The following is a 23346-nucleotide window of genomic DNA, read 5'->3' as shown; positions in this document are numbered from 1 at the left end:
GGAAAAATCAGCATTGCAGCATCTCTGAAAAAGCTAAAGTGAACATCTGCCCACACCCTCCCCTGCCCCTTATCTCTTCCTCCCTGTGTACTGGATTTCTTGTTTGGGAAGATGAATTTGATAAAGGGGTTTAGCTGAGGGTGTTTTCCTCTATCACAAGCTGAGACTACAGCCGGTTAGCCCTTTGCTTTTCCTAACACCATGGAACATTTTCTTAGGCGTGAGACTTAGATATTCACATTCTCCTGGGAAGCTTGGGTGGTGATACTGGGCTTCCTTGCTCTGTTGACTGCAATCTTGGACCAGAGCATCATTCTTAGAATTTTGGGACAGAATCTTCTGCTCCTTCTATCTTTAGTGCCTAATTATTCTGTATTTCTTTCTACTTAAGAAACCTTCAGGACATACGAGATTGTGAGGTATTTGGGGATCTTAAATAATCGATACCATTTTTTATCATCCATCAGGTGATGCAACAGAGCTAAAGGTCTAATTGACAAGTGACTCTTGGTTTGAAATCTAATTGATTCCTGGGGAGCCATGACAGACTGAACCAGTGTAAGACAAACTCTCATTTTCTCTAAGTGTCATTTTATCAATTCCACTTTCTACCTTGTAATCTAATCTCATACCACAAAAATACCCAGAGTAATTCCGACAAAATGAAACTAAAATAAAACACAGATACAAGCTTTTCAAACATTTATAAACTATATAAAGACAAATTCAATAGAAAAGCTATAATAATGTTCCATTTGGGTGATCCTTTTGTCTTTTGGGCTGAAATGAACCGGCCTGAAGCTTTTTGAAATGTTGCTTCCATGAAATCTGGATTGAAGTTATTTCTTCTTTCTGTGATAAATCTCCCTATAACAGTGGCTCTCAACTGAGGGTGATTTTTTTTTTTTTTTTTCCTCCCAGAGGACATTTGGCAATGTCTGGAGACATTTTTGGTTGTTACAACATGGTAGGGGGTGGAGGTCATACTGAAATTTAGTGGGTAAAAAGCACAGGGCAGGTCCCTACAACAAAGAATTATCTGACCAAAATGTCAGTACTACTGCTGTATTGAAACACTGCTTTGCAGCCGTCGTGGACATTTCAAACTGAGTTAACATTCAGGTCATTTCGTTGAAAGAAAAAACTAGATTTATGTGACTATTTCTCAAAACCTTTAAATGGCACTGGATGGGGGTTAGGGGTAAGATAGGAGGGCAGGGAGTTCCGCGTTGACTTCTTCAACCATCTCTTGCCTTTCCAAGTCAATAAGTCAACTCAGTTACCTTTAATTGCAACCCAGGTTGTTGTTGTTGCCAAATGTTTCAGTGTAGCTTTGGTTGTAAATACAACAAGTTGTGGTTATTACTTTGTGGTTTTTACTTAGGGGAAAAAAAAGTCATACACTAAGTGTGGCTCACAAATCAAGCCAGGTATTACCTGCATACAGGCATAATATATGCATTCTTCATAGTTTTCATTGTTTTTCTTGGATCTTTAAATTTCCTCTACAGCTACATATTGAATTTTCATAATGGCTACTGCATTTCTTATACACATATTTCCGAGAAACCTCTGAGGAGCTTATTGTTTGTCCTGAAGAACACAGCTGTGAATGGATGCCTAGCAGTGATCTCTAATGAAAGCAATTTTTATTTAAAACATTAAAGGGCATCAACATTGAAAAGCTGATCCATACCTTCCACTGGCCCCTGGGCCCTGCCCCAGGGTACAATAATCAGCTTTTTGAGAAGGTTCTGTCAACTTTTAGGATTCAAGAGACGCCTTAATTGCCACTTTTCTTAGAGTTAGAAGTATTTTAAATGTGCCTGAGTTGAAAAAAAATTGTCAATGTTGAAATGACAACGCTCATCCTAATTAACTGAGTTTTTCACTGTATAACTCTTTCCGTTTTCTCGTGAACACATAAATATAACTTTGGAGATTTTACTCTATTCTATTTTAACAACTTTGAAGCAAGGAGCCTTACATATGTGTGACATATCTGAATTAGAGAGTAGGGAGTTTGGTAAAAACTGGTGGAAAAAGAAAGAGGCAAAAAGAGAATATATGTCTGTTCCACAGACCATGGATTGCTGAATCTCTTTCTAGAGAGTGACTTCTCCACCAGCAGGAACATCTCTGGGAAAGGAGCCATGTCTGGTTTATGTACTGCCTTGCAACTGTGTGATGGTTTATTTTATGTGTCAACTTGACTGCACCACAGGGTGCCCTTATTAAACATTATTTCTGGATGTGTCTGCAAAGGTGTTTCTGGATGAGATTGGCATTTGAATTGGGGCACTGAGTAAAGTAGATTGCTCTCCCCATTGTGGGTGGGCATCATCCAATCCCTTGAGGACCTGAATAGAACAAAAAGACTGAGGAAGGAGGAATTTGCCTTTTGTTTTCTTTCTGCCCATCTATTGAGCTGAAACATTGTTCTTCCTTAAAAATTTGAATGGGATTTAAAACAGTGGCTCTTCTAATTCTCAGTCCTTTGGATTTGGACTGAATTATACTACCAGGTTTCTTGAGTCTGCAGTTTGCAGACAGCAGATTGTGAGGCTTCTTGGTCTCCATAATCACATAAGCCATTTCCTCATTAATAAGTCTCTCTCTCTCTCTCTCTCTCACACACACACACACACACATACACACACACACGAATTATAATATATATCTCCTATTGGTTCTGTTTCTCTGGAGAATCCTGACTAATACAAACTGATATTAAAGTTGCAATAAAAGAATCTTTTTTAACTTGAGGGAAAAAAAAAGAGAGAGAGACAGAGAGAGACCAAATCTCTTCTTGGAGAAGCAGGGTGTGTGTAGGCCTTTCATCTTTTTGTATATCCAGAATCAGTATTGGATCTGGTATACAGAAGGTACTTACTGAATGTGGACGATGACATGAGTGAAGAGGAACAAGAGACTCATTTATGTGTAGTTTTATAAGTCCAACACGTATTCTTTATAATTCTTTGAAAGCCTGGACAATGGGGAATATTGTACATGTTACATGAGTGGAAAGATACAGGCCCAGAGGGCCCTAATTTGTGATGATATCTTATTGCTGACTGGCAAAGGGGTCACTGCTAAAGCACATGTCCCCAGGGCCACTGGGGCATTACGGGTGAGAAGATGCTACTGGGTAATTGCACTGATTACTAATGCTGCTAACATTTCTGTTGCTAAATAATCCACTTTTAATATTACCCTTGGCAGTTTTTCATTCCCACAACACAGCAGTAATTAAATCTGTGTTCAGATGGTTGTAAATGCACCCAGAGGTCTTAGACAACGGGTGAATTATGCTCATTTAAGTTAAAACATAATGCTAGCATTCGGCAACCTCAGGAATAAATACTAATTACTAAGACTCCTTTAAGTTCCACTGTATCACATTAGTTTCCATTTTCATTTTCCAGACAACAACATACAGGACAAGATGCAGGTGACAAGTTTTTATCTCAATATTACAGCAGTCACTCCTGGGGTCCCATAATCCTGAGCCATGGGTTTCCAGAGTGGCTTATTTAAAACAGGACCAGGAAATGTGGCTGTTTTTAAAGGGCCACCATGGTCTGACATTCCAGAAATTGTCATTTTTTTAGGAAATGAGGAGAAAAAGAGGAAATGTGGCATAGGGCAAGGGCTAAGAAAGGTGCCTTGCCTGCGCCATTCGTGAGGGCGCCTTCTACGGCAGATGGCGACATGGCTGGAGTTTTGTCTCTGTGTTACACATGGCCCCAGGGGCGTGAAGAAGCCTGCTGGTGCCTGAAAGAGACTAGAAGGAAGGAGCCTTTTAAAACAAGTTATTTCCAGGGTTGGGATTCTATTTCTTCTTTAAAGCATTCATTATTTCTCCCCTTTAACATGGAAGGTGGAGAAAGGTCTCTCCTTTGCCGTCTTTGTCTGCACAATGCCCAGTCTGTTCTGGGCTGTGTTATTGAACTCCAGGCAAATGTGAGTACTAAACCACTCCTGGCCCCTTTCCAGCAGGCTGTGCTGTTTCATGCCCCCCACACTGGTTCATGTGGCTCCCACCTCTCCTTTTCCCTTGGGTAATTTCTGTTGTCACACAACTTTCCCCGGATAGGTTCCTAAAAACCCTGAGCCCGGCCGGGCACCGTGGCTCACTCACAGCAATCCCAGCACTTCGGGAGACCAAGGTGGGCGGATCACAAGGTCAAGAGATGGAGCATAGTGAAAGCCCATCTCTACTAAAATACAAATTAACTGGGCTTGGTGGCATGTGCCTGTAGTCCCAGCTACTCCGCAGGCTGAGGCAGGAGAATTGCTTGAACCCGGGAGGCAGTGAGCCGAGATCGTGCCACTGCACTCCAGCCTGGTACCTGGTGACAGAGTGAGACTCTGTCTCAACAAACCAACCAACTAACAAACAAACAAAAAACCCAAGCGCACTCCAGCATGGGAGAGCGTGTCTGGGTTTGTGGTGCTTACCCCATGCTGTTATTCAGTTATCTCTGCACTTTCTGACTGCCTGTGCTCCTGGATCTGGACTGGAAGAAGTTCCCCTCACGACCCCCTTTTTGAGGCTGTTCCTTGGCTGGGATCTTACTTAATGTAACCCAGAGGTTAGAGTTGGTCTTACATTATGCGCTGGGTCCATTTTTAAGGGACAGGAAGGGACAAGGTTTTTCCAAGTGACCAAGGCTGACAAGCAGCGGCTAATGGTGCATTATTAGCCTGAGCTGCTCCCTGGCAGTGGAGGAGCTGACTGAGTGGAGGGCAGGCTGGCTCAGCCCACTGGGCCTGTCAAATGTTCTCTGGCAGTACCCATAGATGGCACCAGAGCATTGGGGATCAGACCACCCCTGGGCACTTGAGGGTTGAGGGAGCCAGGAGAGGAGGCCGGAAAAAGGTGGGCAGTGAGTCACCGTCTCTGTGGCTGGTAAAAGACTCAAAACTGTACACCAGGCCCGTCCAGTGATGCTGGGGCAGCAGAGGCAACCACCCATTGGTGACCTTTTCTGATGGTAAAAGCAAAGGGTGAGATGTTATTTTTACCAGAAAAGGCTGTTAAAGGTTAAAATGACAAACTAAAATGCTGAGGGTTTGGAGGATTTAGTGTTTATGATTTCTCAAAGCGGGTGGAAGATAGGGAGGGAAGAAAAAGGAAGAGTGAGAGAGAAAGACGCAGAGAGGAGAGAAGCAGGGGGCAGGTGAGAAGAATGAGGAGGAGGGCAGAGATATTCAGGATATAACGAGAGAACAGAAACAGGGTGGACAAGGGGCGTAGATAGGGGAGCAGGGCCGTGGGGGAGAACAGTCCACCCAAAGGGTGATGCAGAGAAGAGGTGCTGGCAGAAGTGGGCCAGAAACGCTGAGGACAGGAGGCCCAGAGAAAAGAAGTCAGGCCTATCTTTAAGACAGGCATGCCCCCCAGTCTCCCAAGGACTCAGAAGACACGTCTCATTCTTTCAGGATCTTTTATTAACGTATAGAAAATGTGTTTAAAAAAGGAACTATACAGAGGCTAAAAGCAACCAGGACTAAAAATACTAGTTAACAATGGTTAACAAGCAGATTCCAGTCTTTGAGCTACAGTGACATGAAAGGATCAGGGAAGTTGGTTTTTCCTCTCCCTTCCTCTGTATGTTTTTATTTTTATTTTAGCTCATTAAAGTGTGCATTGTCTGAGGAGTATGTACTCCATTTTCTTCCTTTTTGCTTCCTTCCAGTCTTTAAGTAAGTGCTTTTTCAAGCTCACTGTAGCTACAAAGTTAGTAAATTCATCTTTGTTATTTTTACCTGAAAAGGCTGTTAAAGGTTAAAACGACAAACTCAAATTCAGAGGGATTGGAGGATTTGGTGTTTATGATTTCTCAGAACCACAATCTAGAGACCACCAGGGTGGGTTTCAGCTGCTTGGAGCCCCAGGTAATGACCCTCCTCAGTGTCACAGTGACTTGCTTAAGGTACCTAGGCATCCCCATGGGCATGGGGAGTATTCGAGGTTGGAATCATTAGATGTGTGTGTTTGTGTGCATGGGCACCTGTGTACCTGTGCATGCATGCATGTGTGTGTGTGTGTGTGTGTGTGTGTGTGTGTGTATGTATGTATGTATGTATGAATGATTAGAAGGAGGAGCCTATGTGTTAACCAGAATAGACTTACGTGGGTTCTAAACCTTGAGTCTGTGGGACCATGGTGAGTCTGGGCCTCCGCAGCTGGTAAAGGAGCACTTAGATGGCTAACATTTTTGCAGGAATCGTGGTGTCTGTTGCAGCTAACACACAGGTGTCACTGCTGCCCAAGCAGCCCCCACATGGAAAGGGAACCAGTGTTCTGGGGTTCTTTCTTGGGGAAATCTATTCTTTTATATATAAACATCATTCAATTAAAGGGAAGGGGCTTATGTCTGGAGTTTTGGCCTGGCAGCTAAAATTACCAGGTTGCCAAGTATTGATTTCCTTCTAAATTCCCCAGAGTACCAAAGAAAGCTGAGATTGTAGCCAACTGTCCTCTGGTGCCTTCCCACCTACTGGGGATGTGGGGCAGGAAAAGGGTGGGGAAAAGAAACCAGGGGGAAAGTAAAATGAATGTATTTCCTGCCTTCTAGCCTCATTCCCCAAGTATTTCCACTGATGTACTCCTGCAGGGGTCTGTTAAGGTGTTTGTACTCCCTGAAGTCTGGAAGAAGGTAGCCTAAATCAGTCTGTAACCTGCTGGTTTTTGCCTAAAAATTTATAGAATTTCTGCATTTGCACTATCTGTACTGGTTTGAATACATTAATAATATAACCCTTTCTTCCCAAATTCTGGAGTGAAATTGATGCTCTGGGAACATGTGCCATGTTTATTCTGTGGCTTCTCCTTCCTTAATCCTGGCTACACTGCCTGCTCCAGCTTCAAAAAAATGACTTTGGAATATCCCACTCTTCTAATGTTGGGATGTTCCCAAAAGAGTGGGGTGGGGGGTATTGAGTTTATGTTCTGGTTCTTACCTTACTCTCCCACTCTGTTGGGGACCCTCTCCCTCATCTGCCAAATTTAAAAAGAAAGAAAAGGAAAGAGCTATTGGATGTTTCTTATTCTCCATGAAGTTGAGATTGAGGGTCCCCTGGAGTATATGGCAAAACAAATGCAAGAATTTCCTTTTCTTAAAAGTCAGAGGAAGTGGTATCAAAGCCCATTTGTGAGAATATTAGTAAAATCCAAGATGGCGGTCACTTGGTTAAATAAATATAAAGGGAGCAGCCTCATGAAGTGGAAAAATCCAGGGCTTCAAAATTAGACGGAGGTTCAGATTATGGCTCTATTTAGTAGCTGTGCGACTTTGAGCATGTTACTTAACCTTCCTAGCCCTCCATTCATTCCCTCATCTATAAAATGGTTAAACCTGACTTAAAGTTTATGGTGAGGATTTAATAAAGTAATATATGTAAAGCCGTTTGCACAGTATCTGGTAAATAGTAGGTATGCAATAAATGCTATTTATCTTAGTCGTCATTTGGTGATAATCAAATTAAAAAGCCTATACCAGACCTGAACTCAGCTCTGTTACTGATTGCCTGTGTGCAAGTTCCCTAGCCTTTCTTGGCCTTGGTTTCTTTGAGAGGAAATAAAATGAGAGAATCAGATTAGGTGATCTTGAGTCCTATCCAGCTCTGAAGGTGTATTTCCAACATTTGCCTGTTAGAGGCAGTGTTGAGCATATTAGTGCTCAATATTAGGATATTAAAGAGCAACTCAGGGTCTCCCTGGGGGCTGCTGAACCAGTGATGGGAAGAAAATAATAGTCCATATATTCTTGTCCATGCCTTCACCTGACAATGCATCTGGACTGAAACCCTTTCTCGTGACCTAGTGTTCTAGACCTCTTGGTTGTGCGGCTTGCTTCTCAGGGAAGATGTCTGCACCACCTAACCTGAATCCATGGTGCCAATGAGTGACTGCCAGTAATCAGAGAGCTGATGTCTTGAGAATAATAGAGTTAAATGTTTCTGAACTGGAACTTTAGCATTAACCCAGCTTCACAGCCCAGACAATAAGGAGCTGTTTTATGAAGTTATCAGAGGGGTCCGAGTGTGTCTGAGGAACAAGAGCTGTGTTATTTGGATGCTCTGTGAGAGCCTTATTAAGCTTGAAGAAGGAGGGAGGATTTCCCGTTTGGAGAAAATGCAACACTATCCAAAGACTGCGAGGTTTGCCAAGGACATTTGGACAATGAAGAGCTGCAGGTGCAATAAAGTCATGTTTCAGGCAAGGGTTGACCTTAAAAAATTAATCAGAATGCTGGAGATGACAAATCAGGCTTGTGATCACTGGTGATGAAAAAGTGAGATCCACGCAGAATTGGTTGAGCAAGCAAAGAAAGCCCTCTGCTTCTGGTTTTCTGTGCAGCGACAGGCCTTGGTGGCTTAGTTTGTCCTCAAGTAAAGTGGGTGAATGGCAGGAGCTCTGGTGGGAGATTGGAGGCCAGAACTTGAGAAGCCAGTGCTGCTTCCTCCCCCATGGCTGCTCCTGCCTGGTCTCTGCATTTTAGTGTGGTGCCATCTGTAGAAGGCTTGCTTTAAATCTCCAGTGATCTGTCAGCTTCTTCTTAATTTTATGTTTTTCTTCTTCCCACTGGTTTCTCAAAGCTTGACGAATGTAGAACTGGCATAAACACATCCAGGGTGGATACAATTAGAAGGAACCAGAGACATTTTTTTTTTTTTTTTCAAATTGGACCTGAATCTACACTAATACATCATCTTAAAGCATTCCCTGCTTGCTTCTGGACTGGTAGCATCCAAATGCTCCAGTATTGTTGAAGAAAGCTTTATCACATATGTGTAGGATTGGGTTATGGAAGAAGCAAAGGTTTGAGGAAGAATTTAGCTAAACATCTTCAGGAATGTGGTCAAAGGACTCTGTGATACAACCAGAGGGAAGCTACAGGCACAGCCCCAGAATCCAGCCTGTAACTCAGCTTTCTTTAGAGGATAGAGCCTCTCTGTTATGGTAACCTGGATGAAGGCACACCATCAGGGAAGTGAGGCAGAGCTGAGTATGCAGCGTTCAGCATCTGGGTGGGAGGCAGACCCCCAGACTCCACACATCTGTTCGGGTCCTCTGAGATCCCGAGACTCCTCTTGCAGCTGTGGCAAGTGTGAAGAAAGTGGAAACAAATTATCCCAACTTCTATGGAATTATTGAAACTGAACTGAAGTTTGAATCTTTCAGAGGTTTCTTAACAAAATTTTAAGAGAGGACAGTGAGATGCAAGTAAGGTGGAAAGTGTCCTAACCACTTGGAAGAAAAGACATGGAACTAAGAAATTAGATGCATAGTATTCTAGTGATAAGAAAGCAAGCAGTAGAAAACCACATATCCTGGGCAAGTGGCCCCACCTTCCCTGAAATTCTGGGTGGAGGGTAAAAAATAATAATAGATGTTGTCATGCCTCAAGAGTATTTGCAAATCCAGGTTACCAGCTAGTCTATTTCAACACCCTCAGCTTGGTGCGTGCAGTGTTCTTGCACGTTCCATCTTTTCTCCAGAAGAGGGACAAAGAGGAACTCACCAACTCTTTCCCAACTGATGCTTTTTTAAGAGCTCTTTGAAAAGATTCCACAGTGATGTCTTGTCCCTTAATCTACAGCTGTGCTCTGGGACTGGATTTGAAACATAAAAATGTGATCAGTATTGTTTGGTTTGGCATTGAGCTCATTGATAACCATGGTTCTTTAGGTCTGCCTTTGAAATAACAGGATACTGGTTGGTTCCCAGGAAGCAGGGTGTTAGGGGTCTTACCACTTTATGAGTAGGGGAGGGGGAAGTTGGTAGGTGAGGGACAGGTGGATTCAAATATTTGTAGATGTTTGCTTGCATTTCCTTGCTGCCATATGTTGTTGTTGATTTTACAAATCAGTCTCCCATACAATTCAGCTGGCCAGTTTTCCTGGGTCCGGGTTTGGCCCTTCTGGAAACCTGGAGACCTGACTTTTCTCACCCCGTTGACGTTTCACACAGGGTTTCAGGAGGTGACTGCCACCTTGTGGCCACATTTAGCAAGCCCCCCTCCACCAGTTCACTCTGGGTCTCAAGGCCTGCAGTTTTCCATAGACTTGTCATTCTTGCCATCCCTTCTACACATGACCCCTTCACCTTCCAGAAATAACTCTGCTGGATGTGAGTTTGATATGCTGGCAACTATCTTTATATGATGGGGAAATGCAAAAAAGGGAAACTGCTTGTATCTTGGGTCTAGTCAGTGGGTCTGTTGCAGTCATTGGTGGTGGTTTTGTTTTTGGGTGTAAGTACATATCCTGATGGGTCTGCAGTTAAACAGCCTGTGAGAAGGGTCTACCTTGGTTCCTTTTGAGTCTCTTGAGGAAACTGGTGTGCATAGGGTGGGTGCTTACGAGTATTGCTTACTGGATCTGCCTTTGGGAAATTGTGCTTGGAGGAGCAGGATAAGCAGGAATCAGTGAGGAAAGTTAAGAGCGTTGAGTCAAGTTGACCATAGACCTTGGGAAGAGGGTGGTGCACAGTGTCTTTTAAATTTGGTGAAAACTCATGAGAAAATTACTATACTTAATAAAAGGAATCTATAAATCCTTTTACAGAGGATTGAATGAGCTGATCTTTGAAGTCCCTTTCTTGCTTCAAAATGAAGCTAGGCAATGCCGCTGGTATTATTTATAAAAATGTTCCGTAGTGTAGAATGATTTCAATAAAAGGAAGATTTTGGTTTCCACTGATGTTTCTTGTCTTTCATCTGAATTGACAACACATAATCTTTTTCCATTTCAACTTCCTTGATGAAGTGGGCTGTGCCGGCACCACCCAGGTACCTGGGCTCTGTTTCTACGGATAAAATGAGTTCAGCCTCTTACTCAGCATGGCCTTTTCTGTAGTGTTTTCGTGTGTGTGTGTGTGTGTGTGTGTGTTTTACTTATGACTTCTGAATCAATCTCTTTTTTTTTTTCCTTCCTTCCTTCCTTCCTTCCTTCATTTCTTTCCTCATGAAACAGGGATTTGAGTGAATTTTCATTACCTAATTGTGTTTTCTCACCATGCCAATTTCTACTCAGGTTTTCAGATCACAGATTGGCATCACTGACTGTCAAAACTAAAAGGGAAATTAGAACTCATTTTAGTCTAACCTGTCATCTGACAGCTGAAGAAGCTGAGGTCTAGAGAGGCAAAACAACCCAGTCAAGGTCATGTAGCTAAGATGAGTTTCCCATTCAATGTGCTTCCTGCTATTCATTGTTGTCCCATCTCTAGCTAAGTCTTATGCAATTTACATGCTTGTTGAAAGGATTTGTTTCTGTTTCTTCCTCCTCCCAGTTTGTTGAAGCCCATGGTGAACTGAGAAATGCAAGTGATGCCTAGATTTTTCAGGGTATCACATCCACACCACAGCAGTGGACAAAGCCTAGGAGACTGGCAAGGAGCACTCCTCTAGACAGTGGTGGCTGGCTGCATCCCCATGAGGTCCAAGGTATGATGGTCAGCCCAAGGGACTGTCCATCCTGGTTCTCAAAGCTTGGTAAGAGTGAGGATGTTTCAATTTGAAAATTGCCAACACTCAGGCTCATCCAGTAACTGGTTGGCAAAGGTACATGCTGCCTCAGTTAGACAAACATAGGCACTACGGAAAACGGTGCTGGAGCCTTGAGGAATGGGAGAGGAAAGGAAGAAGACAGCTCAGGGAACTGGGCATGGATTTGGGCAGATGTCGCGGGGATGGTTGCTGATATTCAATTTGGAGGAGAAGTTGAAAGGTTAGGCCTTTTAAAGCCCTCGCTCTCCTGGGCTTAAGAATAAAGTCATGCTAGTGAAGACAGTGCTGCTCATAAAATGGGAAGTAGGCCCACAGTTATTGCCTATTCACCTTTGGATTTCTGGATCTAATTTCCTTTGGCTGTTACCATTTTTCCTTTCAAAGGCAGAATAGTAAAAGAAGATGAAAAGGCTTCTCATGATCTCACTTCATTAAGAAGGTCATTCCTGTTTCCCACAGGACCAAAAAAGAAAAAAAAAAAAAAAATTCAACCTCTTTCCAGGGTTATCAGTCAGGGATATAGCTCTCTGGGCAAATGCCTTCTTTTTCTGACTCTTGTTAAGCCACCTACACTACAGAGGGCTTGGGTGAAGACAGAAATGAGGCAGAAAAAAGAATCTGTGACAAACAGGACCAGAACTGGAGAAAACAAAGCTAGGGGAGATCTGTGTTTCCCATGGAAGCTATAATCTCTAGGGCAGTGCCCTGACTGTGACTTCTTCAGTCCTTTCCTCAATGCGTGACCCGAAGTGCTAACAGCTACAACCATCTCCCACCCCTACCTTCAAATAAAGTAACTGTCTGACCTGAGAGTGGGGGCAGTGGCTAATGACTCACAGGGACATAGCCTCTGTGCCACCCAGGGCCAGGAGCAGGCAATGCCTTGGGAACTAGATTCCAAAATGCTGGTTGGGCTTGTGAGGCTCTGGGGTCTAACACAGGATGGAATTAGGCAAAAGGCTCCATCAGGCCAGAAAACAGCTGCTGTTCTTGAAAAGTAATAGGACATATGGCTGGTGTAGTAAAAATGTCAGAAGATGAGAATTTTTGGCCCATTATAAAGGACTGGGTGCAGTGGCTCTAGCCTGTAATCCCAGCACTTTGGGAGGCTGAGGTGGGAGGATTGCTTGAGGTCAGGAGTTTGTGACCAGTCTGGGCAACATAATGAGACCCCATCTCTCCAAAAAATAAAGGAAAAATCAGCTAGGGTGGTGGCTCATGCCTGTAGTCCCAGCTACTCAAGAGGCTGAGGTGGGAGGATCACTTAAACTCAGGAAGGTGAGGCTGTAGTGAGCAAGGATTGCACCACTGCACTCCAGCCTGAGCAACAGAGTGAGATCCTGTCTCAAAAGAAAGAGAAAGAAAGAAAGAAGAGGGAAGGAAGAAAGGGAGGGAGGGAAGGAAGGAAGAAGCAAAGGAGGGAAGGAAGAAAGGAAGGAGGGAGGGAAGAAAGGAAAGGAAGGGATGGAGGGAAGGAGGGAGGAGGGAAGGAAGGAAGGAAGGAGGAGGAAGGAAGGAAGGAGGGATGGAGGGAAGGAGGGAAAGGAAGGAAGGAAAAGAACCTCAGTTGCTGGGATGCAGAACAGTTGATCTGTTTCCTTTTAAGGGGAATTGTTGGCAAACCTCTCTTGCTGAGCCTTCTTTTCTGGGCCATTGTGAGAACCTGGCCATGGCAGGCTATGACAAAATCACAAATACCTGGAAGGGGGCACATCTCAGAAGAAGGGTAGAAAAAGAAGGTGTGTACCTGACACCATAGCAATCTGTACTCCACAACTTGCCTTTGAATTGGCCCTTTAAGGAAACATCCCACTTTTCCTCCTTGGTGGGAAAGGAGGTGAAGGTTGAGAAGGGCTAGGTAGGAGGGAGAATGGAGACTGAGGGTCAGGCTCCAGGGCAGCAGAAACCAAGAGCAGATGGTAGTCAACAGATTCCTGCTGCATCCCTGCTTCCTTCACATATTCTTAACATGTTGCAAAACACATTGCTATTACTCTTCCCCCCTGTTTCATATTATAAAATACAAACGAATGACAGAAAAGATTGGTTGGCTCGCAAACGCCCGCTGCTCAGAACTGTAAGGACTGCCGTTTCCTCCCTGCCATGAGACGGTGGTTGTAGGGGCGCATCTTCATTTCCACAAAGGGGATGGAGAACTCGTGGCCTTTCCAATGGTACCAGTTGATGCCCTGGACATGAGAAAGATAAGCATGTCAGGTCATCCCCCACTGTGGAATGCCCCACTTCAAAAGAAGGGTAATTTTGGGAACAGGGAATCCACAATGTGGGGTTAGCTATTTTCAGCCAACATGAAAATTTGAGGCCGTGTTCCCAATAAAGTGAAAGGGGCAGAGTCTCTTTCCAAATTTCTCCTTAAAAGTGCTGGTGGTCTGGGTCTTTACAGGGAACATGTTGCAGGTCATTCCTTATTGCCAGCTTTGTTTTTCGCTTCTAGGAGTGGCATCCACCAGTAGATGGTTGTGAAATTCCAACAGGGTGGAAGCATTTGGAAGAGAATAACTGTGTTTAACTGCCCACTCCTAATGGGAGACTTAGGCGGTTTCTAACTAGGGTGATAAACCCTTTTGGTTTGCTCAGAAGTAAGGAATTTCCCTGCTGTGGGCTGTTTCAGTGTTAGCACTTAGAAAGTCTAGTTGGTCCTGTTGGTTTCCCTGTCACCCAGCCCAGCCCTATTGACTTGTGGTCTCTGATAGGGAAAGATTGTCCAGTTCACACTAGTATTTTCGATCTCTACCTTTCTGAGACCCTTTTGAGGGTAAAGTTGAGCCTGTGAAGCTGTCCCCAGAGCTGATAAGCTCTTCATGGGATCTTCTGGATGAGGGAATGAAAAGGAACTTGACTGGGCGTCAAGGGCTTCTCTGGGTAAGTTCTAGCTCCTGGGTCCTTTCCTTTCCTTCCTGTAGCTTCTACTCTGTCCCAATCTTATCCCATTGTCTGCATTATTTTTCTCAAGACTCCAAATATTTCTTTTTAAAGGGAAACGAAGGACCCACATGTGCCTTTAAAACATAAAGCTAAGGGAGCACGGGCTCCACAGCTCCGGCTCGTTCACAGCAGAGGCAGAGCATCACTCACCTGACTGTGCCTGGACTCCCCGTACTTCCCATTGAGGTTGGTCCGGTGGCAGTTCTTATACCACCATGCTCCCTTGTATGACATGGCACAGTTGGTCACTGCAACATCATTGTCTCTATCCTCTGTGGAGAAAGGGCGTCCTTGATGATAGCTGAGGGAGTCCCCTACAAAAAAAAAGATACATTCATGAGGCTGTCCCCTTTGTCACTGTTTTATCAGGATTTTTTGGACATTCGACCCACTTCCAGCAAACCTGGCTTCCCCTTATGGAGCCTTCCACTTACCTTTTCATTTCTACCTAGTTTCCCAGCGTGGCTGTACTGAACTCTTACTCCACTTTATCCCCCAAGCCAACCATTTCCATTCTACTCTCTCCAACCCGCTTCCTAATCGCTTCTACTGCTTTTGCTGAGAACTTTCTCCACTCAGCTCCATCTCATTGTGCCTCCCATACCCCAGCTGTTTCCTCCATGCCAGCACTGGGACACAGCCACTCCCAGTTCCTCCTGTCTTTGGAGGAGCTAGAGATGAGCCAGGCAGAATTGAGCCATTCTGGGTCCCACCATGCAGTCTCAACCTGACTTCTCCCTGACTCACCAGGCCTGCTTAGATGACACCCAAGAACCCAGGTTCAGAACTTGAGGCCACACAGGAAGAGATGCATCAGCAAACTAGAGTTCCCATCCATAAGAAACAGGATGATGAAAACCCATAACCATGTCAAAGGAGAAGTGCTTGGGACATCTGGGCTCTATCTTGGGGAAGAGTGGACTTCAGGAGGGAGTCATGGCCTATGGTCACTGTCGCCAAATATTTGATGGGATACTAAGAAAAAAATGCAGTAAATTCTGTGGGGAATTATTAGGATTAGTAGGTGGAGATATAAAGATGGATATTTAAGCTAAATATACAAGGACAGAAATCACCTAAATATTAGAGGTGTTCACAAGTGGAATAGACTGCTGAAACAGGTGGTGAGATTTCCATTCTCAGGGGCAAGCAGAGGCTATGTGTTCTTTTCTGGGGATATTGTGCAGGGGGCTCAGGTAAATTGTGCATTTAAGGTGAGGGATTAGACTGTAATTAAATTATAACAATTGGTAAAACTTAGCAGGATCAGGACTTGTGGCTAGGGATGTTGCCAAGGGGGCTCATGCTAGTTATTGAATGAAAGAGGTCTTGGGTGCTTCTCCTTGCTTTAGGTGAGGAGTGACCTATTCTGATTCTGTGGCTTCTGCATCCAGGCTCACTGTGGCCACTCAATGCCTCCAATGCTTCCCACCACAACTTAACTCTCAAGAGATTGATCTTTATTTTATAGGGAAGGCTGACGCCCTTGGTGGGGGGAGGGGGCGGTTAACTCAAAATGTCATTATCTTCATCTTCCCCTTCCTGTCTTCTTCGTCTTCCTTTTCCGGTCTCCAGGGACTCAGCTTTTGTGCCCATCTGGAGTTAACCTCACCATCTGCAACTCACCCTTTCCCATCTCTTCCAGGTCCTGGAAAAGGTAAAATATGTTTCTTACTTTTTCCTTTTTCTTCTGTTTTTAAAAACTTTTCACACCTTCTCACCCTAAGTCATATATATTCATATCCTTTGTCTTAAACATTCTTAGATTAATCCTACTCCTTAATGATTATTTCTTTCACCATCAGTTCCTTGACTATGCGGCCTCCACCCACATCCTACTTTCTCACTCCCTGCGTCTCCCTCCGTAATCTAGAATTTGTCCTCATTATTCCCCAGGAGCAGCTTCCACTCTGAGGCTGCCTTCCACTGTCACAGACATGCTCCCAATGTTTGTCTTTACATCCTCCCAAAGCCTGGCTTCCCTTCCCATTTCTGCCTCATATAGCCACCTCATGTGTTTAACACAATAAGTCCTGGTTTCTCTCTCTCAAACCACTGTTCATATTTATACCTTTTTCTTAATTCCCAACATTCGTCAAGGCTCCTGTTATCTCCTGTTAGGACTGATGCAGCAGCCACCAGCTGTTCTCTGTTCTTCACTTGGACTTACTTTATCCTATTCATGGCTGTCACAGGGATCTTCCTAAACCCTACTTCTGTTTTTTCTCCTTGGGACCTCCAATGGCCCTCCATTGCTACCATGTTAAGGCTGAATTCCTCTGCCCCTTGGTTTTCTGGCTTCTGGATCTGGCTGTACCTGCCTCACCAATCTTCTCTATCCCTCCTGAATTTATACTTTGCTCTGCTCTGCCAGGCCCTTCACAGCCTCCCATCCTCCACAGCATCTGCTCCTTCTGTGACTTCCAGGGCTTGATTTTCTTACCATGGGGATCTCAGTCAAACATGGCTATGTGGCTGCCTTCATGATGCTGTCCTCCACCATAGAGACTCCCCTTCTGTGAACACCCCTTAAACTAGAAGTGAGAGGCCAGGCATGGTGGCTCATGCCTGTAATCCTAGCACTTTTAGAGGCCAAGGTGGGCGGATCACCTGAGGGCAGGAGTTCGAGACCAGCCTGGCCAACTTTGTGAAATCCTTTCTCTACTAAAAATACAAAAATTAGCCAGGCGTGGTGGCATGTGCTTGTAATCCCAGCTACTCGGGGGCTGAGGCAGGAGAATTGCTTGAGAAGCAGAGGTTGCAGTGAGCCGAGATAGCGCCACTGCACTCCAGCCTGGGTGAAAGTGTGAGACTTTGTCTAAAAAAGAACAACAACAAAAACCAGAAAATACTAGAAGTGAGTACTATTGATTGTGTGATGAGTTACTTTCTGTTTCTTTTTAAAACTAGACATTCAGTTTTTGTAGAGGCCACATTTTATGCTTCTTTTGAGTCCCCACAACTTGCACAATAAATTTTTAGGAGTTACTCAACAACTTCTGATTGATAACTTAATTTGGAATTTTAATCCTGATCCAAGTAGCGTCCTAGAGACTTGAATGTTTGCAGCCTCAGGAAATGGGGAGCAGGAGAAAAGACTGAACTTGGATCGGAGGCGGGGTATGGGGTGATTCAGTAGAGCCAGTAAAAATGAGAAACTACTAAAGATAAGGTCCAGCAGAATTGGGCGATATTAAATGCCAGAAAGAGAGGGGATGGGCTCTTCCTCCCCAGAAACCTTCAGATCTAGAAAGAACCACCATTGTGTGTTGTGGCCTAGAGAGGGTGGCAGCCTAAAGAAGCCCAGCTTTTCATTTTTTGAAGATGAACTGAATATTCCAGGTGAGAGATCAGACCCTAATTAGTTGATGATGATAAGCCAAACTGTTGGCAGGATCTGCCTCTGAGACATGAGGGTAGCATGCAGTCCAACTGTTCCAGCCTCCATAGGCCTCGAAGCAAGACAGAGCTGGAACAGAGGGAGCGAGGGCCGGGTCCCCGCCAGGCAGATGAAAGCACCGGAGGATGAAGAGGACGGAGGGAGGGGGGCCTGCAGGGAACTCGGAGGGCTTGCTTCTTTTCCTGTAGGAGAAATCAGAATGGCTTTTCTACAGGCACAATTCTAATCTTACAGAGTGAATAGCATCAGGTGATTTTTGAAATGATTTAGTCTGGCGTCTTGTTTAATATGCTCCATTTCAATGGCTATTTTATGCCCAAAGTTTGTCAAATTGGGCCTTTTGTTGGGGCACTTCAGGCTGCTCTCATTGCTTTTGGAAATGATCTCAGATGTGAGCATAAGAAAGGAAAGCGTGTCTTCTCTTTGGAGTATCTGACTGAAAAGAGAAATAATTGAACAGATGCAGTAACTGGAAGCACAACACTTTGATGCTCCTCTTAATTTCAAGAGGCATGAAATTGCTGCTAAAATTATACACTAGCATTTAACCCTAAAATTGATGTTAACGAAAGGGCCAGTAATTCCATGTATCAAACATTAGAATATTTGGAAAAACAGGTTTTATGAAATGTGTTATAATAGAGCACAGGAAACAGGTTGGCCAAACCCAAGAAGCAGACTGGATGTTATGTTCTGAAAAAACTACTAATGCAACCAAGCTTGCTGAGATGGTTGTTCTGCTTGGTAGAAATGCCATAAAAACCTACACAGAAAACCCAACACCTATGTGGTTCTTGTGGAGGAATGAAAAGAAACGTGACCAATGAGGAACAGCTAAGTGGCATCATTTGCTCCTTGACCAGGTGTTAGCATGAATGCTGATGGCCAGGGTGGGGTGATGGGGGCATCTCAGAGAGGGGCAACATCATATGATTTGCAGTAGTTCAAAGATGGTTTTCCTAAGTGTCATTGCATGGGAGATGTCTACCCAGACAGTAGACGATTCTGCTCTCACTGCGTAAGAGTCCAGATTGACTAATTTAGACAAGGAAAACAATCCTTTTTCATCTTCACATTGCATCTTTTTTAAACCTTAAAAGCACATTCACTCCACTGATATCATCTTTTTCCGGCTACTCAGTGAAGTAGGGCAGGCATCATTATTACAATTTCTCAGATGAAAAGAACTGAAGTCCTGAGAAGTTGCTTTTAGGTGAGCGGTCAGGGAGAGCTGGGACCAGAGCTAGAGGTTCCCAGTGGCATGGCCCTTCTCCCTGGCCGGCAGCGAATGCAGGAACTCTGCGGGTGCTGCTGCTTCCTGAGGCAGCTCTGGCCTAGAATGTGGGGGCCCTTGTCCCACCGCATGCCCGCTGCCCTTGGTGTCTGCTCAGGAACCGTAGGTACCTGCGGTGCCATTGTAGCTTCCTATGCGGAGTTTGTACAGGTTTCTGCTGTCCTCCACAGAAAACCTGTCGTAGGAGGCGAAGGCGGCCTCCTGGCCATCCCGCATGTCCACGCGCAGCTCATAGCGGCCCTGGGATGTGATCCTGTGTATGTTGTCCAGCCCTGTGGAGAAGAGCAGAAAATGCGCTGAGACTGGCCCCCAGCAGCTTTGGAAAATGGGAGGTAAATGCATCTGTGGCCTCAAAACATATTACAGGGAAGAGAAGGGGACTCCAGATTGCTTTTGGCCTTGGTGCTTCACAGTTTATTACCAAATGGACCCTGGCAGACTGAATTTCTTCTTGCAAAGAGGCCGGCCCAGCTCTGCTGATGAGTTCCCAACATAGGAAACTCAGGGGTCCTAATACCTCCTCTTGACTCAGTAACTGACAAACCCTGAGCCTCAAGATTCCTGGCCCTGTCCCCTGTCACCTCCTCTGCCAAATCATGGTACTGGAAGAAAATTACAAGAGGTATTACATGGGTGTGAGTTCTTGGGTGTGAGTGATCGAAAGCAAGAGATGGAAACACTAATTAGAGGAGTTCAGAGCCTCTGGGACATCTCCTATTAGCCTGCAGGAAGGGCTCTGTCCACTTTTCCCGACACTGCCTCTCCTGCCTTCAGCCTCCAGGCCTCCCGGGGCTCCATAGCCCGGTCATAGAATATGTCTCCATTCCCTTTCTCTCTAATCTGCCTGCTACATTTGCACTGTGACCTTTCCACTGGCCTTTTCGGCCAGTTACCCTCATTCATCTGCTTCCTCCTTTGTTTCTAAGCTTCCCAGGCCTTGGTCTAATAGATTTTTGTAAGGCGCAAACCTTTGTAAGTTCACAGGTTAGGCAGAGTCCAGATCCCTCCTTGGTGATATTTTCTTATATACATTTTCTTGCTTGTTTGTCCTGGTTGGCCATGCCCCGGGACTCTCCAGTTTTGATCTACCTGCCCAAACTTTGGACCATTCACCCTGTGTTGCTGGTAATCTCTCTGAGTCCTCCTGATTTCTATCTGCTTACTGAAGTAGGGTCACCTTGCTTTGCTGTGACATCTGATATCTATTTGAGTATGCCGTGACTTAGAATCAAACAATTGCAGAGACTGTAGGGAATTTAGTGGGGACTCAGGCCAGTCTGTTTTGCAGAAGAGGAAACTGAAGTCCAACAGAGATGAAATGATTGGCTGAAGACCATCCAGGTGTTTTGGCTTTCCTGTCCCATTTGAGGTTTAGAGCTTTGCCTTGATTGTAAGTCGAAGGCTGTTTGACTGCCGTTTGCTGTTGGCTGAGTTGCTGACCCACAACCCAGCCTGGACTTGTGCCTGTGCAGATGTAGTAGATTCTGATGGTGCCCTGCCGGATGTCTTTAATTGTCAGATCCACCTGACAGCTGTGGAGCTGCTACAAGCATTGTCTGTTAGCAACTTGCAGCCACCTTCTTCTTGGAAAATTGCCCTTGACCAAATGGGAATCACTTCATCCTGGAAGTGAAGCTCTCTCCCCTCATGCCTTGTAGCAGACCTTCATCAATGACTAATGTGGAGGGGTACAAAAGCTTGGCTTCCTTGCCTAAGTGGTAGCCAGCTCTGAGGAGCAATTCATGCTCCCGAGCTTCCCTAGGGATCACACTGAAGTGAGTCTCCAGCCAAAACCACATTTTTGCAGTTTTCTCCGGCCTATTTTGCTTCCCCCATTCCCCTTCTCCCCAATGAAGTCCCCAAGTAAATCACTTGAACAAGAATTCCTGTTTCAGTCTCTGCTTCTGTAGAACCCCATATAAGACATAAACTATGGGTCATAGTGTTATCCCCAACCTGAGTATTGCTGCCAAACTGCACCGCACCAGGCCTTGCCTCTGCAAGAACCCTCCCTGTCTCCCTCTTACCTACATCATCAAGTCAAGACTTCTCTTTGAGATTTTTAAGTTCCATGCTGTGCCTTTATTCAACCCACTCACCTCATCGTTTTCTTTCCCTCACTTGCACCTTTCCTCTCAGTGGATGGGTTTCCTCCCTGGCCTCAGTTTGTAGTTGTCAAAAGAATTCCTGCCTTCCCTCCTTTTCATCCCTTTTCTTCCTCCATTCTTCTGACTGACTCATCCCTCAATGCCTTCTCCATGAAGCTGGTCTCTTCCTTCTCTGAATATCTGTGGCCTTCTTTTCAGCAGCTCATAGTTTAGAACAGTGTTTCCCAGTGTGGATGGCATCTCTGATGACATGAGACATATAAGGCACTAAATAACCTTGAATAATAAGAAGAAAGGTATTTCCAAATTTAATCTCAGTCTTTTTTAATAGATTAAGGGGATATCTTAACCCTGATCCTGACCTTAACTCACAGTCTCAGTTTGGTTCTAGTATTTTCGTGGTTTGTTTAGCAGGCAAAGCATGAAACAGCTTCTAATCTCCATTTTTAACACCAGCACCACTGCCAGCAACAACAGTCTTGGAGTCCTTGTATTTAACTGTCATCAAATACTATTAATATAGTTTTCTTTTAATTGCATTAATTTTTGAGGCTTTCTTTTTTATTTGTGGCACATGATAACTAGCTTTCTATTTTTGGCAATGCAATAACATTTCTTCTAAAAATAGATTTAATTAAAGAGTAATCTATAGGAATTTCAAGTGCATGGTAGTGTATATATTTCTGGAAATATGGCACAGATTGTGAAAGTGGTATACAGCAGCTCAGCTTTGGGAAACGTGAGTCCTGTCTGCTTATGGATGTATTAATTTGCGGGTATTACACTGGTCTCCCAAGTTGCTTGTTGATGCTTTGAAGGTAAGCATATTTTTTCAATTTGTTTGACTTTTATGTCAATGTTTTTGTATGGCCTTTACCTTATATTTTTATTGTCTATATCAGCAAACACAAATCTGTGGATTTAATATGCACTCAATTAATTCTTATCATTGATTGATGTATTGATTATCTACATTTTAGGTACCTCCTATTCCCCAGGCACTGTTATAGGTATATAGATAATGGGCTTAGAAGATAAATATGAGGTGATCCCAGCCCTCCAACAAAGCTCACATAGTAGAGACAGACAGGAAGTAAAATTGATACTATGACCTGTGCCACAAAAGAAGGAGTGGCCACCTCTCCCACTGGCAATGGGGGAGAAAACTGGTGAGGACTGGCTCTGTGGAGGTGCTTAGCTGGGTCTTTGAATATACACAGATGGCACTCACCATACAAGGCATGTAGGGGAGGGAGACATTTGGCTAGGAGTGCTCCTAGCAGAGGAAGCATCGGTGGTTGTGCATGTGTGGAGTTTGGTGTTGGGGAAGGGTTGGGGGAAGAGCAGGTGAGGTACTCAGGGTATAGAGGAGGCTCCAGAGGCAGGTGCGAGAGGGCCTGTACTTTGGCTAAGGCATTGGGCCTTCCCCTGGTGGTAATGTGGAGCCATTGAAAGGTTTTACAAAGGGCATTGGCCATTGCTCAGATTTGGGGCGTGAGGAAGGTCATTTTAGTGGCCAAGAACCCACCTTTGCAAAGATCATGACAGGGAGAAAAATCTAGCATGGCCAATTCCATCTTGCTCTGGCCTCACTGGCTGGCTGCCCTCACTCATTCCTGGGCATAGGCCAAGCTACCCATGGGAGGGATTTAGTTTATAGTTTAATTTTAAAGCAAGAATAATAGTCCCTCCCTAAAACTGCTCCCCCCCTTTTCCAGGAACTGAAACTACCTTTTTAAGACTAATGAAAGGCTAAGAGATTAGGATTATGGGAGGGGCGGTTTGAGTTCTGCTAAAGTGTAGGCAGAGTTTTTCTGTAATCTCTTACTGCTCAGGGTCATGTGGCCAGACGTTTGTGATTTTCCCAGTTGCTCTTACAGGTAACAGATAACAGTTGCAGATTGGTCTTTTAAGATGTTTTTTAGATTTTTGCATTCAGGCCACCAAGTGACCCTAGTTGGACTGGTGACACATGACTCAGCTGGACCTGCAGCCCTCACCCAGATGGAGACTCAGTGCACAAGGACCATTTTCCATACTCCTATGATTTCACCCCAAACCAGTTGGCACCAC

General features: G+C 44.6%; 1 protein-coding gene and 1 long non-coding RNA gene across 4 annotated transcripts in view; one reads left to right on the top strand and one right to left on the bottom strand.

The window, feature by feature from the left end:
* The window catches only part of LOC116560297, a 232072-nt gene that overhangs the window by 94594 nt on the left and 114132 nt on the right, over positions 1-23346 (top strand). The gene's annotated exons all lie outside the window — the stretch shown is intronic.
* Positions 13475-23346, bottom strand: part of TNR (tenascin R) — a 408221-nt gene continuing 398349 nt past the window's right edge. For 2 of the 3 annotated variants that reach the window (XM_032291652.1, XM_032291654.1), the window contains 3 exons: positions 19276-19437; positions 14622-14785; positions 13475-13714 (listed from right to left, as the gene is read on the bottom strand). In XM_032291652.1, the coding sequence (XP_032147543.1) occupies positions 13595-13714; positions 14622-14785; positions 19276-19437 (446 nt within the window). In that variant the 3' untranslated portion in view covers positions 13475-13594. Of the gene's footprint in view, positions 13715-14621; positions 14786-19275; positions 19438-19467; positions 21550-23346 lie in introns of those variants that run through there. The other variant, XM_032291653.1, reaches the window with a different exon arrangement.

Source organism: Sapajus apella, unplaced genomic scaffold (genome assembly GCF_009761245.1).
Source record: "Sapajus apella isolate SASKATOON/1434 unplaced genomic scaffold, GSC_monkey_1.0 scaffold25, whole genome shotgun sequence".
In the NCBI taxonomy this organism is placed as follows: Eukaryota; Metazoa; Chordata; class Mammalia; order Primates; family Cebidae; genus Sapajus; species Sapajus apella.
Note: the sequence above shows the minus strand (reverse complement) of the source record. Positions and strands in the feature narration are given on the sequence as shown.